The 17,074-nt window shown below is 30.1% G+C and overlaps 3 protein-coding genes and 1 long non-coding RNA gene across 4 annotated transcripts; 3 read left to right on the top strand and 1 right to left on the bottom strand.

Moving 5' to 3' along the window:
* Positions 1-3,379: 3,379 nt before the first annotated feature.
* Positions 3,380-3,919, top strand: LOC129873966 (uncharacterized). The gene is made up of 2 exons (XR_008762815.1): positions 3,380-3,458; positions 3,777-3,919. It is a non-coding gene; the product is annotated as an uncharacterized LOC129873966 (long non-coding RNA).
* Positions 3,920-9,053: 5,134 nt separating this feature from the next.
* On the top strand, positions 9,054-9,922 carry LOC129873956 (uncharacterized). Its single transcript, XM_055949159.1, has 2 exons — positions 9,054-9,182; positions 9,475-9,922. Exons 1-2 carry the CDS (start codon positions 9,119-9,121, stop codon positions 9,723-9,725), a joined length of 315 nt encoding a protein of 104 aa, XP_055805134.1. The 5' UTR covers positions 9,054-9,118; the 3' UTR covers positions 9,726-9,922.
* Positions 9,923-11,115: 1,193 nt separating this feature from the next.
* On the top strand, positions 11,116-14,258 carry LOC129879864 (uncharacterized). The gene is made up of 2 exons (XM_055953592.1): positions 11,116-11,384; positions 13,659-14,258. The coding sequence occupies exons 1-2, from the start codon at positions 11,253-11,255 to the stop codon at positions 14,094-14,096; spliced, it is 570 nt and encodes a 189-aa protein (XP_055809567.1). The 5' UTR covers positions 11,116-11,252; the 3' UTR covers positions 14,097-14,258.
* Positions 14,259-14,672: 414 nt separating this feature from the next.
* Positions 14,673-16,030, bottom strand: LOC129873948 (uncharacterized). Its single transcript, XM_055949148.1, has one exon. The coding sequence runs from the start codon at positions 15,895-15,897 to the stop codon at positions 14,755-14,757; it is 1,143 nt and encodes a 380-aa protein (XP_055805123.1). The 5' UTR covers positions 15,898-16,030; the 3' UTR covers positions 14,673-14,754.
* Between the last annotated feature and the right edge of the window lie 1,044 nt (positions 16,031-17,074).

Raw genomic sequence — 17,074 nt, 5'->3', positions numbered from 1 at the left:
AAATTCATGTTGGTAGGTGGTATATTTGGCTGTGAATTTTCCTTGAATCACCTCAAAAAAAAAGGAAAGTTTTCTAAAATTTGGAAGTGGACCATTAAAATAAAACACACTATAAATAGAATTAAGTGTTTTGATTGAAATCTAAGAAATTCAGTTGATTAACTATTTAATTTTCTTCTATTATGATGAGGGTTTAATTCCCTACTCTATAATCTTTCTCCATTTCCACTTCCCTACACCAATTTGAAGGGGAAAAAAATATTTCGTTTTTCTTCTTTTCACAAAAAATTGTCAGTAGAATATAATGGGATAAGCGTAAAACCATAAGCATTTTATTTTTTATTTGAGATTGATGTATATTTATAATTAAATGATTGAAATGACATAGTTTATATAATTAACTTAACTATCTAATAGATGAATAAAAATACGGACAAAAGTTTTTTCTAAATTTAAACCGGTGTCTAATTGAAATACTTTATTAACAGTTAAGGTGTTTAATAGAAATAAGACTTAATTTCAATATCTAAATAAAATATCTTGATAAATTTAAAAGTTTGACTATGTATTCAGCCAAAAAGAAATTGCATTATGTACTATATAATATGTGGTAGTTCCCATTAGTGGCTCATAGTTGCCCAACTTTCATGAGAAACCAACAAAACATTTTAAAGCTTGTCATTTTATGCTATCTTTCCCATGATATAGAGTATATGATCATACTATGTCTTCTTGTAAAAGTAAATATTGTTTCAAGATGGTTTTAAAGCATACTACTAGAGAATCTTTTTTTTTATTTTGACAAGAAGAGAAAATAAGATTTTATATAAGAAAAGAACAAATAAGTAGGCCACACCTCAACATATAGCCATGAAAAAAGAAAGGTTGTTGGTGAGGGATGTGTAGGAGGAAGATAAAGAAGAATGGATGGGGCCAATGAGGACGGGTCATAAAGAAGAATTAATAGACTTTTAGGTCATGAGTTTCTATAGAAAAGAGTAGACATGATATATATTAAGTGAATATATTTCAGAAATAGATAAAGAAAGTGAAGAGAGTTTAATTATTCACAAATTTACATAAAAGATATGCTTTTTTTAACTCGATGATAACATAGTCCAAAGAAAAAATGTGATTAGGTAGTGAGGATAGTTAAAAATGTAATGCCAAATATTGCCAATTTAAAAGTTATTATATTGACCAATATGTTTGAATGTTATAATATCTTTTTTTTTTGAATTTTATATTCGTATCTAGAGCTTATATTAAAATATTAATTAAATTTAAATTACTCATTACATAATTCATTCGAATATAATGCTTTCAACAAAAAAAATTCAATATCCAAAGCTTGAACCGATTGAAGTTATAAATTATAATATCGAGGGGCAGCTAACTCTACTTAATATCTCTCTCCTCTTGTTTAATTTATTGCTATTCAAAGTTTTTGATTATACAAAGTTTTTTTTTATTATTATTATACAAAGTTTTCACTTACTACCAAAAAAAGGGGTAGGTAGGGATTTTTCTCAAAAGAAGTAAGAAAAACAGTTGGTTGGAATCTTAAACCATATCTTAATACACTCACTACATGTGTAGTTGATAGAATTTGGCTCGAGCTTCGATAATAGTAAATGTCTTGATGAGCAGTATTCCCTCGTTGTAATTTATGAGACTTTTTCGAATTTTGAAATTTAAAATAAATGTATTTTTTTATTGTAATTTTTTTTATATTTTTTAAATATTTTAAATTATTAATTATTATAATTTATAGTATTTTTTATATTAGTTTATGAATATATAAATTTTATTTTAAAAAAATTAAAGATTTCAAACTCAAATTCCTTATCAAATTTCAATAGTTTGACTCTCAAAAAACGAAAACGCCATATAAATTTAAACAAAAAATTACTCATATTTTAAGGAGTTTTTTTTTGTGAATCTTGTTCGACGTGAATTTAAATTAATTTCAAATATCAAACACTTAAAGTAAAAGATGGCCCTCATTAATCTTTTATCTTTTATTATTAGAGTTTAATTAATTATATTCATCAATTTTGTATTAAATAAAATGAATTGACACTATCAAGTTATCTTATTTGTTACAACATAGAATTTATTTTGTGTTGAAGATTACAATCTCCTTTTTTGTGGAAGAATACTTGTAATAATATCTTTAGATTGACGTGATAATGTAATATTTTTTCTCCTAAAATAAATTTTAAGTTGAAGTCTTATAACTATGGAGTTGGTGGTTAATAAGGGTCAGACATGCAGCATTTTATTTTTATTTCGTGGCTTATACTTATATTAATATTCAATTAAATTTTGATTTAAGATCGCCGTGAGTTCTTCGGAACTCTCCCAACCCTGATGAACCCACATCATCTCTCTAGAGACAATATTGTCAATAAACTTTTTTTTATTATTATTTTCAAAAACTCAAATCAAAATCTTTCATTAAAATGAGGAATCTACCATGCATCAGTGGTTCTTAGCATCACGGGGGGCAGCTAATTAACTCTACTTGCCAATTGTCATCTCTCTCCTGTTGTTTATTGCTATTCAAATAAAATAATGGCTACTCTTTCAATCTCCCCATCAAAATTTTGAAATTCAAATTTTTAAAGTTTGATTGTGAATCCGGATATAAAAACGTTAATTTTTTTTAAAAAAAGAAATTATATATTTAAAAACTACATACAATAATTAATAATTTAAAAAGCATATTAAAAATATAGATAAAAAAATAAAATTTGATTAACTTTTAAAATTTTAATTGTGTCACGTAAATTGCGTTTATATTTTTTAAAATTTTATAATCTTAAAGCTTACACTTACTACTACCTAAAAAGGGTGGTAGGTAGGGATATTTTTCCAAATAGGGAAAAAAATGGTTAGTTGGATCTTAACCATATCTCAATTATCAAGTATACAAGTTCATGTGTAGTACAAGACCGAAACACTATTTGTATAGTTTACTTGGTGAGATCTTTCTTTCGTTTTATGGATCTTATTGTAAGTGTGAATACGGATTAATTGGATAAGTACATTTTGAACAATTATTCTTTGTAATAAAATTGATTTCATATTAGGGTTATATTAAGTGTCATAAGCTAATTAAGCACGAATTTTTTATTTTTAAAAAAAAAATTTATAATCTTAAAATTAAATATATGTATAGTATTTTAAATTTGCCTTGAAAAATACGTTTCATCTAATGACATTTTACTATATAATTAAAAAATATATGGTAAAAAACAATGTCGTTATTTACCCGTGAGTCAAGGTTGTTGCAGGGTTCGACGTGTTTAGGTCCAGACACTTGAGACTATATAGGATGGACCTCTACATTTAGTTTTCTCTATAAATAAAGCCCCTCAAGAAGCACTTAAAGAACAACAAGTCCAATGGATCCATTAGTTATTCTTCAAAGTTCAAACACTATTTGAAACAAGGTAACTTTTCTTCTTATTCCTCATTATATTGTTTAGATTAAATATTTTAATTTCAAGTTTTCAAAAATTAGCTCAGATTAATTCTTGATATTTAGAACTTTCATCTCACAAAATCTCCAAAAGAAAATAAAGATCCATGTTCAAATACAACTTTAAGCAAACTCAAATTTTCAGATTTTAAATTTCTGCTTTAAAATCTAAGACCAAACTGGAGCTAAAGGAAAAAAAAGGGAGAGAGGTTTGAATTCTTATTAGTACTACATATTGATGAGTTTCTTGTTTACTGATAAATTTTCTTTGATTGTTTTTGTTTTGAAGAATTGAAGAATATGGAAGTTATGTGGTGAGTGATTTCCATGCTATGCTTGTCAAGTGAGCAGTCCTTTTTGCTGTTAACCTTGGTCTCATTGTCTGTTCGACCTTAAAAAAGAAATAAACACACGAAGAACTTAAATTTACTATATATCTACATAGAAATATGTGATTTTTTTTATATATATACATATATGATAGCTCTACCTTGTATGCAAATCCTAGCTACTAGATAACATAGGTGTAAGTAATAGTGCTAAACCTACTAATTATTTGCTCAAATATTATATGACCAAACATATAAAGAACTAATACATATATTATATGACCAAACATATAAAGAACTAATACATACGCTAATTTACTACCATAAATATTATTAAACTGAATTATTCAGTGATTAAATCTTCAAGTTTGAAGGGAAGAGGGTTGGGAAAAATAAGAAAAATTCAATTTCTTGAGTTATCCCCTTGTCAATGTTCATAGGATGGCTTATTTCATGAACACATATTAATCCTAATAAGTTTAAGTTAAAATTATTGAGTTTTGCTCAACTCGTAATTTTAGTGGCAAATTTATATAGTAAAAAATGGAGTCTGTGAATTCGTGCATGATTTCTCCGTAAAATTAGATATTTTATGTGTATATTTTTTTAATTGATATGATATTATCTGACACACCCATGTTACAAAAAGACTAAATGATGCACTAAATTGGATTATTTGAGTTATTTATTAGAGGACTATGGATTAATTTCCACTTAATACAATTTTTTTCCTTCCACATAACCTGCTTTATTATACAAATTATTAATATTAGTTTTTGTTGATAGTTACCTATAATTATTACCAGTTTAAGTAACTTGATAGTATAAAGTTTTCATTTGCATCGTTAGTATACATTAAAGTTAAAGCCATATTTTTTTTTTAAAAAATTAAACAGAGTAGATTAAAGAGAAAATTGTTGTACTTGATGATTAATTTCTTCTAAGGTCGAATAAACAATGAATCTAAGGTAAATAAGAAGCAAAGAGACTGCTAATTTGTCAAGGTTTGCACTGAAATCAACACCAATGCAAGGACAATTTATCCCTCTCCATCAATATTTTCTTACGCGTTGTAACAGGTAACATATATTAATTAGTTGGATTTTCAAGTTACTAACCTTTTTATTTTTATTTGTTCTTATGAATAATTATTTGTAGTTATATATCTTCTTTTATGTGACATGACAGGTCTAAAAATTCAGTATATATAGTAATTGTTGTCATATCGTGTGAAAAAAGTGGCCTTCAATTATCATTTAGGTCTTGATGATGACGTCTTTGGAATGTGTATTGCGACTTTTTTGATATTATTTTAATAATTGAAAGAAAACGAATGAGTGAATAATTAAGAATTAATCAACTCCAGGACCTATGGATCATATATTCTTCTTTTTATTCTTCCGTATTTTTCCGCATCAAACATTTGGCATTAGTAAATGATCTTCAAATAAGTGAACAATTACCTTTTAATTTAAAATAACAGAGGTAGTTTTCAAAAACAAAAAAACAAAAAAAATTGTGATATATAATATCATTTTTATTATTAAAAGACAAACGTAAATCGTTTCGAGTTAATAATATATTAAAAGATTTGAAATATCGAAAGAAGTTCATATTCAAATTTTGGGATTGCTAAGAGGAGATTTGAGTTGGTAAGGATTGAATTTTTTTTTGACTTGTTGGAGAAGATGAACTGTTGAAATGTATAAATATTGTATAAAAAGTGTTTTTGAATGTAAATATACACCACTGATATATAGTTATACATCATATATTAATAGATTAACAATTAATCGTGACATTGGCGTGTTCCGATCATTCCGAATAGCGAAAGGTTGTTAAACTTCGAGTTAATTAATTGCAAAATTAGAAAAGTACCAAACTAACATGCTTAATTACTTCATAAGCATTTTTGGTAATAGAACTTTTTTTCAAAAGAATGTACTTTAAGGAGGCTTATTCCAAGTTGTTAATATCGGTAGGAATTGGAGTATAACGATCATTTTTTATAATAATATTTTATTATGATAGTCAAGTGTTTTTTATGGAACGTTATTCTATTATATATAATGATCAGCTTAACTCTATTAGCAGTTGAGTTCTCATAAGGAATTGTCCTACGAGGGAAGATGTTAGCATATACAAAAATTCCTTTGAAGAGTTTATACAAATGTTATGGGACATCAAAAAGACTAGAAAGGCTCGTTCGGATGAAATCATAATTTGAAATTAGATATTCTTAACGTATGTACGGTGCTATATTCTTAATGTATGATACGTCAAGCTAGCTAGCTTATTTTTGTTAAAGGAGACAAGAATACAAATACAACACTTAGAGTCTGGTTGATATTGTTGTTGGGAGGCCAAATTTTTTTTTTTCTTTTAAATTTAATATTTTTAACATAAAATATTGTATTTATGCACTTAGAAGCGAGTATAATCACACATTTTTTCAATTCAGCAACATTCATGCTACATAGGTTTGGCCAATGATCGAAGGAGTTTCAAATATTGTGTTCTAATGGATTTAGGGGTTTGATTGACAAAGTGATGAGAGGGTACATAATACAAATTTATATAATTATAAGAATTCATTAGATCATTTCGCTTGCTATTAATATTAACATTAAGAACTTGCAAAGAAGGGGGGGGGGGGAGGGACCTCATGTATTTTATATAGGATGAAGATCATTTTCACCCCTCAACTTTGCTGTAAAAATCAAACTCTTCTCTCAACTTTGAACATTAATCAAACTCCTCTTTTATCCCATGTATTGTCTATTTTATCCTTGTTGTATCACATCTATTTAATATTTATATTATATATAATTTACTTTTTAACATAGATATTTATAACTTTTTCTTTAAGTTCTAAACATTATAACTTCCATTTTTGTGTTTTTTTTTTCCGCCCAATGTTTGGTGCTCCAATCAAATAGCCTTATTAATTATTGTAATTTTAATTTTAATAAATATGTAACCAATTTTAATTTTAATAAATACGTAACCAAATACCCTCCAATCAATTACCTAATTAATTAAGCATAAAAAAACAAGAGTCTGCAGTGTCATGGCGGACCTAAGAAAAGCAGTGTCAAATTGTACACCTAAAATACGTACTATTACTACAAATCAGAATATAAATTATTTTTATAAAAGTAATTGCTAACAATCTGTCGTAACGAAATTTCATTGCATCACCAAAGAATATGATGCAGTAGATGAAGCTGCTCCTTTTCTATCGAGCGTGAATTCAGATTAATTGCGGATATAAAGAAAAAAATTCATGGCCAACAGGATAAAAAACTGACCCATAGATTAATATGGATACAGTTGGCTAAACCTCTTTAAATTATAATAACCTTCATTTAAAATAATATTTTATTATAATAATCGAGTTTTCTTTGAAATCAACTATACATGTAATTTTATATAATCAAATCTCTTTTTAACGATGTTATTTATTTAAATATTCTTTTAGCTACTATGATGAAATGTTCTTATATATAAACAACATATAATATATTACCGAAGAAATTTATGCCGTTAGAATGAAATATTGTTATATAACTAAAATAATAATTGTTATAAAAAGATCTGATTGTATTATATGTTCTCTATAACGATATTTTATTATAGCAATTAAAAATATATATAAATAAATAACATTATTATAAAAAGATTATATTTGAATTTGGTCAAACACATGTTTCATGACCATTTTATTTATATATTACCGAAGAAATTTATGCCGTTAGAATGAAATATTGTTATATAACTAAAATAATAATTGCTATAAAAAGATCTGATTGTATTATATGTTCTCTATAACGATATTTTATTATAGCAATTAAAAATATATATAAATAAATAACATTATTATAAAAAGATTATATTTGAATTTGGTCAAACACATGTTTCATGACCATTTTATTTAAAATTAATTGTTTTCTAATAATCTCTGTTCACTGATCGTAATTAAGAGCCATGAAGCTGCTAGATGGATTGTTGGTATAGAAAGATAATATAAATTAATACTGAAAATAAATGTTCCAGTAAAGAATTGAGTATTTTATATATATACATACACCTAATATCGCTATATCTTACAATTTAGAATTCATAAAAATTTAAATTGTGATTTCACTTCTAATCAAGATCGTGATGGCAAGAGAAAGGCCCGGGATGGCGAGAGAGGGCCATCATACCACAATTATTGCTAGCGGTAGGGGTGTACATGAACCGGGTTGATTCAGATTTTTTACAAACCAAACTAAATTATTTGTGCCGGGTTATTAAATCTATAAACCAAACCAAACCAATAAAAGTTGGGTTTTTCGATATCAATTTTTCTCGGGTTTTTCGAATTTTTTTCGGGTTTCTTGGATTTTTCATAGTATCTAATAAAAAGCACAGAGCAGTGCTTCTTAAAAAGAGTTCAAAATATCAACATATAAGATGAAGGCAGAACACTATTTGAAGTTTTAACTTTATAATATAACTTTATAAGATGAACTTTTTTTTGTATATTATTTAGATGGCTTCTCAAGTCCAAATCTAAATGTAAGAAAGAAAATAAAAATTATGAAATTTTAATAAATATTTTTATGTATAACATAATTTAAAAGTAGTCTATAATCGGGTCGGTTTGAGTTCGGTCTGACTTTTTTTAGTTAAAACCAAACCAACCCTATAATGATTGAGTTTTTTTTCCAAACACCAAATCAAGTCAAACCAAACCACTAGTCGGGTTTTTTTCCGGTTTGGTTCCATTTGTCGATTTGATGCGGTTTATCGATTTGTGCTGTACAGCCCTAGCTAGCGGCCTTGCCTTCGCAATATATAATGGAGTTACCAAGCTCATCGAGCTGGATCCGTAAGGACTAGAATTGGTGAAGGAGATTGATTCAGTTGAAATTATTGAATCGAATAAAATGCTGGAAATTTTTTATTTTGGATCCAAACTCAATAAGCAACCGATTAAAAAGGATGTGCATTTGAACTCATCAATCTCTATAAACAAATAGTGTAGTACTATTGCATGAAGTTGAAATAATTAATGTCGAAGATCAAATAGATCCTACTAGTGAACGTTTATATTTATTTACATAGTAAACAAATAATGGAGAAGGCCCTACATAAATGAATTTTAAATAAAAATAGTGAATTATTTCCTCCTAATGAAGAACTATAAATTGTGAAGAATGGGCACAACATTTTCAATATACTCATTCTATTCACTCTTCATATTATATCTATCCACAACAATTAATATATCCAAAGTTTTTATAAGCAATATAATATGGCTCGTTCTTCAATTTCAGTGTTTACTTTGTTTCTCATTGCTTTCATTGTTACAACTACTGGTGAATTCACGATCTTTCCTCTTCTTAATTAATTTACATTCCAATTGAAAATATTGTTTAATTATATACCATTATGTGTGTACTAGTTGGGTAGCGAAATCAGAAATTTCATTAAAGTTAATTCAAGATATATTTAATTAATAAAAATCATTGATATTTAATCTATATATACAATATATATAGTTTTTTTTACATAAGGATGTTGTGATAGCAACCAATCTTAGTAATTTAGATGTGTATTCAAATTCAGACGTCTTAATTAATCTTTATTACATATGATATTCGTATTCAGTTGAGGTGAAGGCATCGCGAGATTTACCGGTGGAAATGGCAGCCATGGAGCAAAGGTTGGGTCTTGTTGGTGATTTGATGACTTGCCTGAGAACATGCAACGTTCAAAGTGATTGTAATGATGGATGGGTGTGTTCAGATTGTGCACCAAATGCTTTTCCGGGTGGATACCATTGTGATGTGTTCACAGCTAATGGTCAAGGTTATTATGCAACTATCTTACAAGCCCGTTACAACAAGCAAACTGTCTAAGAAAAAAGAGATTGCAAATTCCTATAAGTCATGTTTGTGTGTTGCTTCAAGAGTTTGTGTGTGTCTTGTAATAAGTTAGTGATCCAATTTCTTTCTAAGAAAAAGAGATTTGGTTACATCTCTAAATGGAGCTTGTTATCATGATGTTCTACCACCACTATATATTATATTAAGTGTGATTATTCTAACTACTACTACTTCCTTCGTCTGAATCCTATATTATATTAAGTGTGGTTATTCTAGCTAGGTACTATTTCCTTCGTCTGAATTTATGTTTTTAATATATAAATTAAATGTGTATATGTTCAAATATGTATTTATATTTATCTTCTAATTATATTAGGATGTTAAATTCTGTTTGAAATAAGAACATATTTGGATCAAATTATTAATTGATAAAAATATTTTTTGGACCAAACTATTAATGAGTGATATTCTCATACTTTATAGACATATTCAACCCTATTCCGAACCAATAACATCAAGGAATGATGCGATCAAATAAATTAGCAAAAAAACTGTTAAATTATGTTTAAGACCTAACTTACACTCCACCTCACGCCCAGTGCTTAACATCTAGTACATTGACAATTTTTAATTTCGAGGGCCCAAGTGAGACGGATCCTACTCTAATACTATGTGAGTTAGGCATAAGACTTAATTTAACATAGTATTATTAATCGCGCGTAACAGTGAGAACTTGTAAAGAAGGTATTAACTCATGTATTTTCTATACTTTTGAAGGGGTCTTAATTGGTTATATTTTACATACAAATTACAATATTCAATTACACTACAATAGTACAATCCTTTACATAGCGAGCTAACCAATATTATTAAATACTCCATTCATTTCATATTAAGTGAATTTGTAAGGTAGTGCACACATATTAAGAGAAATATTCAAACACATAATTTGAATCATACTTTTCACTATTGTCCTTTGTAAAATCATAAATATAACTTTGCAAGTAATGTGATTTATCTCCTAGAAAATATAAAACTTCAATAAATGAAAGGGTAAATATGAAAAAATCTTCAAACATTTATCTTGAACTTTGAACAATTCAATTATTTTAAACAATAAAAAATCCCTCAAAAATTCACTTGATAAGTAATGAAGAGAATATAAATTTATATTTTGCATAAAAACAATGAATTAAGTTGAATTCAATAATATTATATTCGTCTTTCATAATTAAATGAATGAATTTTTTTCACCTAAATCAAATGCTGCGAATTAAACCCCCTAGTAAAGATGATTTTTTTGTTAGAAATACTCGATTTCATTAGGCTTTATGTAACGCGAATTTAAATTGATGAAAATGTTTGGAATGTTAGGAAAAACGTTTTATTTTCTATTTCTGCGATAAAATTAAAATATTAAACAAAGGTAGCTACCTACCCATTTGTCTGCAATGATTTAATTTTCATGTTTTCCCCCAATTCTAACTACTCTAAGAACAATTTTTTGTCTACGAAATCGGTGACTGTGATCTCGCCGGAAAAATCTATCGCCGGCTAAATATGTTGTCATCTACATTGAAACCAGTAGTGGGTTCACTTCCCACAGCGCCAGAACAAAATGGGTCTCAACCAAGATCGGCACCTTCACTATCTATGCTGAAGTTGAACAAAACTATTCTTCCTCCTCTTCAGGTTTTGTTTTCTGAACTTTTTATGCCATGAAACTGTTAAAATGTCACATTTTGTTTGATGGGTATTGTTCTTTTTTTTGTTAGTTTAGTAAGTATTTGGCTTATATTGAAGGTGACAGACTCTTCAGGTTTTGTTTTTCTGAATTTTATGCTGTGGAACTGTTAAAAGATCATATTTGTTAGATGGGTATTGTTCTTTTTGTTAGTTTAATACTTTAATATGTATTTGGCTTATTTTGAAGTTGAACAAACTCTTCAGGGGTTGTTTTCGGATTTTTATGCTGTGGAACTCTTTAAAGATCAAAGTGTTGTTCTTAATAGTTAGTTTAGTAAGTATTTGGCTTATATTGAAGTTGAACAAACTCTTCAGGTTTTGTTTTCTGATTTTTATGCTATGAAACTGTTTAAAGATCACATTTTGTAAGATGGGTATTGTTCTTTTTGTTAATTTAGTAAGTATTTGGCTTATATTGAAGGCGAACAAAACTCTTCAAGATTTATTTTTTGTTCTTTTTATGCTATGAAACTGTTTAAAGATCGTAAGATGGGTATCATTCTTTTATTGTTAGTTTAGTATTTGGCTTATTTGAAGTTGAACAAAACTCTGTGTTCCTTTCTTCAGGTTTTGTTTTCTGATCTTTTATGCTATGAAGCTGTTTAAAGTTCACAAATTGTTAGATGGGTGTTGAACTTTGATTGTTGGTTTAATGTGTATATGGTTTATATTGGAGTTGAACAGAACTCTTGTTCCTCCTATTCAGGTTTTGTTTTCTGATCTTTTATGCTATGAAACTGTTTAAAGTTCACATTTTGTTGGATGAATGTTGTACTTTTATCGTTGGTTTATACATATTTGGCTTATTTTGAAGTTTATATTTGGCTGGTAGAAGTAGTATTTGCTAGGGCTAAGTGGAGTTTGACTTTTAGTGTGAAAGAATCTGGCGTCCTACCCAAAACTTTAATGTAATGAGTGGGTTACCCTATTCATGCTACTACTGTTATTAGGTATGATATGCATAACATTTATAACTACGTTATGTTATTCATTGAGCCTAAATAACTTGTGTGTTCGAGCATTTGCTCTTGTTCTATAGCAAGAACAATCCAAGATTCCAAGCTAGTTTTATCCCATCCACAAGGCTTGGACCCCTGATCCTAAAGGATAAACCTTGCTGTAGAGGAGATGTTGTTTAAGGCTAAACTGGATCCTTAGAGCCGAGTGCCGACAGGCATCCTAGCAAATGAAAACACTTGAGCATTTTATGAAGAGATTATATAGAGAGAAGTAAATTTGACCTTTCCTATTATGTGAGCTATTTTATTCATCAAACAAAATCAAGGATGGTATGTACAGTCACAATAATAGAGCTTCTTATTAGTTGTGGAAGGAGCTGAGGAAATCTATAACATCCAAGTCATATAAATTCATCAATTTACACCAAGAAGCCCAAAGTACAAGCATTTGTATGTGTGTTGGTGTATGTACTTGTTAAGCCTTGTCTTCATAGCATCTCTGACTTCTTCCATGCAGAAAACCCCAAAAATACATGCTGGAATATAGTCTTTTTTCTAATCTCTTTACTCATCCTCCTTCCAGACAAAAACTGCTTTCGATCTACACTTTTAACACTTGTGTGTATTTGATGTTATATGAACTGAAGGACATTTAATGAATCTAGTTGAATGTAAAGGAAAAATGTATCTTTCAATTCCTTATTTAAGCCCGGTAGCAAACTTGCACATTCTCTCTAGCAGAGTGGAAATCGTTCTCTCAACAACAGGCTTTTCGTTCGAAGAAAGAGAATCTATTTCCATCACTAAGTCTGTGTTAACTTGGATTTAAATTTGGGCAGCTTGAGGCATTTTCCACTTCTTTAGTCACTTCTATTCCTTGTACAAAATTTTAAATGGGGAGACTATTGAGTTATCCAAAGAACATACTATTTGATTCTGTAGCTAGTAGACACCAAACGTTGGTACCTTCTTTTGAGGCCTTCCCCTGCTCTGTGTTGCAAACAAAATGCAAACAGAATATTTCTACGAAACGTATTTCCTTCCACTGACCTATTGACATGCATACAACCAAAATTAAAGATTATAAGTTCCAGTATGGATATGCTATTTGCAAAGTTTGACCTCTACTTCTCCATTCTTGATGTTATTTGCTGAGCAAGTGCAAGCATAAGTTAGTTTTAAGAAGTAGATGATTGTCGTTGGCTCCGCTAGAGATTTTGGATGCTCTCTTTTGTATCTTAGCATGTTCTTTCCCTTCCAGTTGACAGGCAATGGAAAGGAGTTACCTCGGCAGGAGACAACCGCAACTGCTGTTTCAAGAAGAGAATTGATAGGTTTGGCAGCTACAACATTAGGTGGACTTGCCCTTTTTGCTGCGGAACCTGCAGAGGCACTTGAAGTAGCTGATATCGGGAGTTCAATCAAGGACCTGTTTGAATTTTTCAAGGGCAAACCAAAATCTGGAGCTGACAACGAAAAGAAACCAAATAGCGAAACTGATGATAAGAAGCCAAAAATGGAGAAGTCCAAAGTGGAAAGCCATGGAAATAAACCAAAGGCTGAAGTTGATGAAAAGAAGCCAAAAAATGGAGATGATAAGAAGGCATCAACCCCTCATCAATCAGACAAGGAAAAAGTGCTAGCTTCTTCTGCTGCTGCACCAACCCTTCCCAACATTTTGAATAACACAGTTCCCTAAGTTCTCATTTAGAAATACTGTTGTGCTCAGATACATTTTCTTCAAACTCTTCTAATGCTACAATTCATTGTTGCTAAACTCATGTCTAAATGAAACCTTAGACAAGGTTTGTATGGATCAATGAGTTCAATGTCGAGACTATTGAAGTATTTTCAGTTCAAATATTCTCATTTTTATCTCTTCATTAAATTACAATGGATAGTCTGGTGCACAAAACATCCTGTGTTCATATAGGCTCCAGGGAAGGCATGCACGCCAAGGGGTGTAACACAGGTAGCCTACACTAACACAAGTATCAATGACTGATTTTATAGCTCGAACTCGTGATTAATAGGTCATTATGGAAGAAAAAAGTTCAATCTTGTAAAAGCAGCAACAAATGTACATAAACTTTTTTTTTATATATAATATATAAGTCATATAGCTTGAACGTTATATGACTCATATAACATATAATATGATTGACATCGAGTGACTTGAACGTTAGAATTCATATAGCTTACCTCAACTTTGTCGAGATTGAATTAGAGCATGTTCTAAGATCAAGTATTGTTGTCTAATGTAGAGAAAAGTGCATATAACAAGAAAACAACCATAAGATCTTTATATTATAGTGGAAGACTTAAACAACTATGAAAACCAAAAAAAAAAAATAGAATCAAACTGTTTTTTTGTTCAAGCTTTCCACTAACCTATGCATTTGAAATCTCCAAAAAAAGAATATAGTTAATCCTAATCCAATTAATATATATAACCAAACAGGTTCTTCTTCAGTCTCTTTCTCAGATACTACTTCAGCTATACCAAATTCTTCTCTTTCTGCATTTCCATTTATGCCCTCCATTACATGCCCATATAACACATATACCCTCTTCTGATGTCCTACTGTCACAGCTGTTGCAAACCTCTCCCTCTCAAGGGCAGTTTCGTCAAACACTACTCCTTCTCCCCACCCATCATTGCTATTTAAAAAAAATAGTTTCTCTTGACTCACAACCAAAACAACGCCGTCTTCTCTAACGGCGATTCCGTCAGCTGCCGTTAAGTCTCTGTTTAATGTAACGGTCCTCGCCGTTCCGTCGTCAACATTGACTCTGAACAGTTTCCCTGTATTTGATTGGACGACGAGTAAGTAGCCTCTAGAGCTGTAAGCGATGCCGTTTAAGCCACATTTGTGATAATCCGTCGTCGTATCGACGGGATGGGATTTGTACGCTTTTGATTTAGATATGATCGAAACGCCGCCGTTTACGTCAACTTTCCAGATGAAGTTGCCGCCGGAATTGGTGACGTAAGCATTGCCGTGGTAATCGACGGCGACATCGTTAGCGACATCGTTAGCGACGGGGAGCTGAACGTCGTCTTCAGTGACCATTTCGATGTTTTTATCATCGAGGAGAGGGGCGAGGTAAAGGCGGCGGTTAGATTGGAGGTCGTAAGCAGCTAGGGCGTTGAAAGGTGTGGGAGATTCCGGTGAAGGGACACGGTGGATGCAGGCGAGGAGGCGGTTTTTATAGCGGTCGACGGTGAGGCCGGCGAAGGAGGAGTTTGGAGGAAGAGAGGTGTCGGAGATTAGAGTTTCGACGACGCCTGCATCGGAAACGGCGATGAGTTTCTGGCGACGAGTACTTCCGAGGATGAAGTGTTGGGATTTAGGATCCCAGGTGAATGACTCCGGGAAGAGATTATATGATCGGAAATTGATGATGTGGGGTTTTTTTCTGGCGGCGGAAGGAAGTGATGATGCAATGAAGATGAAAAGGGTAGACAAGAAGAGGATTAAAGAAACATTGAATTTCATCGTTAGTAGTAGGATGAGAGATTGATATGAAGTTTGTTTTCTTGGAAAATTAGTTCTCTCTATTAAAAGCTTCACTATTCCTAATTGTGTCGAATAATTTTTTTAATAAAACTTTTACCATTCCTAATTTGTGTCAAATAAAGTTTCTTATTAAAAGGAAGAATCAGCTCATCCTTTGATTTAGGTAGATTGACAGATGAATCTTATTTTACCCTATTCTCGGCAATTTTTACGCAAAGATAGTTACTATTATACTTTCTCTATTTCATATTAATTAAATTTGAATTAGCTGGGAAGGAAAAATGAATTTATTTCATATTTTTTCGCGTACTATAATCTGAGCAGTGATTTCTGTTTTGGGACATGGGCGTTTACCATTACACTGGTCAATCTTACCACAAAATCACTCCACCACTTTGGGTTTAGTTTATTTTATGCTTTGTCTTTAATTCCTAGCTTTCATTAGATTTTACTAAATTGACAGCAGAGCACTTATCAGAGTTTTTGTGACTTTTTAGCTTCTTTGAGATGAGTGTGTTTTCATTGCTATATTGTTTTGTTGCAATTTTGTATTTTGCAAGTAACATTTTGTTACCTGTCCATTTGATGGGGGTATGATTCATGGCTCAAACTCACTAATCTAATTGAAGGAAAATCAATTATATTTATCTCATTTCACCACATGAGTCATGACCCATTGATGAATCTGGTCATTAGGTCAAAAGTGCACTGTACCATTCAAATATAGGATCTCTCTTATATACTTACTAAATACTAGTAAATAAATTACATATAAACTAAAGTGAAGAGGTAAAACTTAATAAAAAAATTAAAAGAAATAAAAGAGTAAAAGATAAGTACTAGAAAAGATGAGTATAGTGGTAAATTAATTTACTCCTACCTCCTAAGGTAGTTGAGAACTTGAGACTTAGTTCATTAGTTAGACTTTTGAGGATACAACATATTCAATGAAAATCCATGTAGAAATTTTTTAGACGGTAGAATATATGCAAACATTATTATTATTTTGTGAAGGTAGAGAGACTATTTTCGAAAGACTCTGGACTCAAGTAAATCAAACCCAAATAAAAGAAGGAAACAATGAGAAGAGTATAACAGTTAATAAGAAAAATAGTGTAAAGTTTACATAAAAGAACAATAACGATAATAATATAGT

Source organism: Solanum dulcamara, chromosome 2 (genome assembly GCF_947179165.1).
Source record: "Solanum dulcamara chromosome 2, daSolDulc1.2, whole genome shotgun sequence".
Lineage (NCBI taxonomy): Eukaryota > Viridiplantae > Streptophyta > Magnoliopsida > Solanales > Solanaceae > Solanum > Solanum dulcamara.
This window is presented reverse-complemented; position numbering and strand designations above follow the sequence as displayed.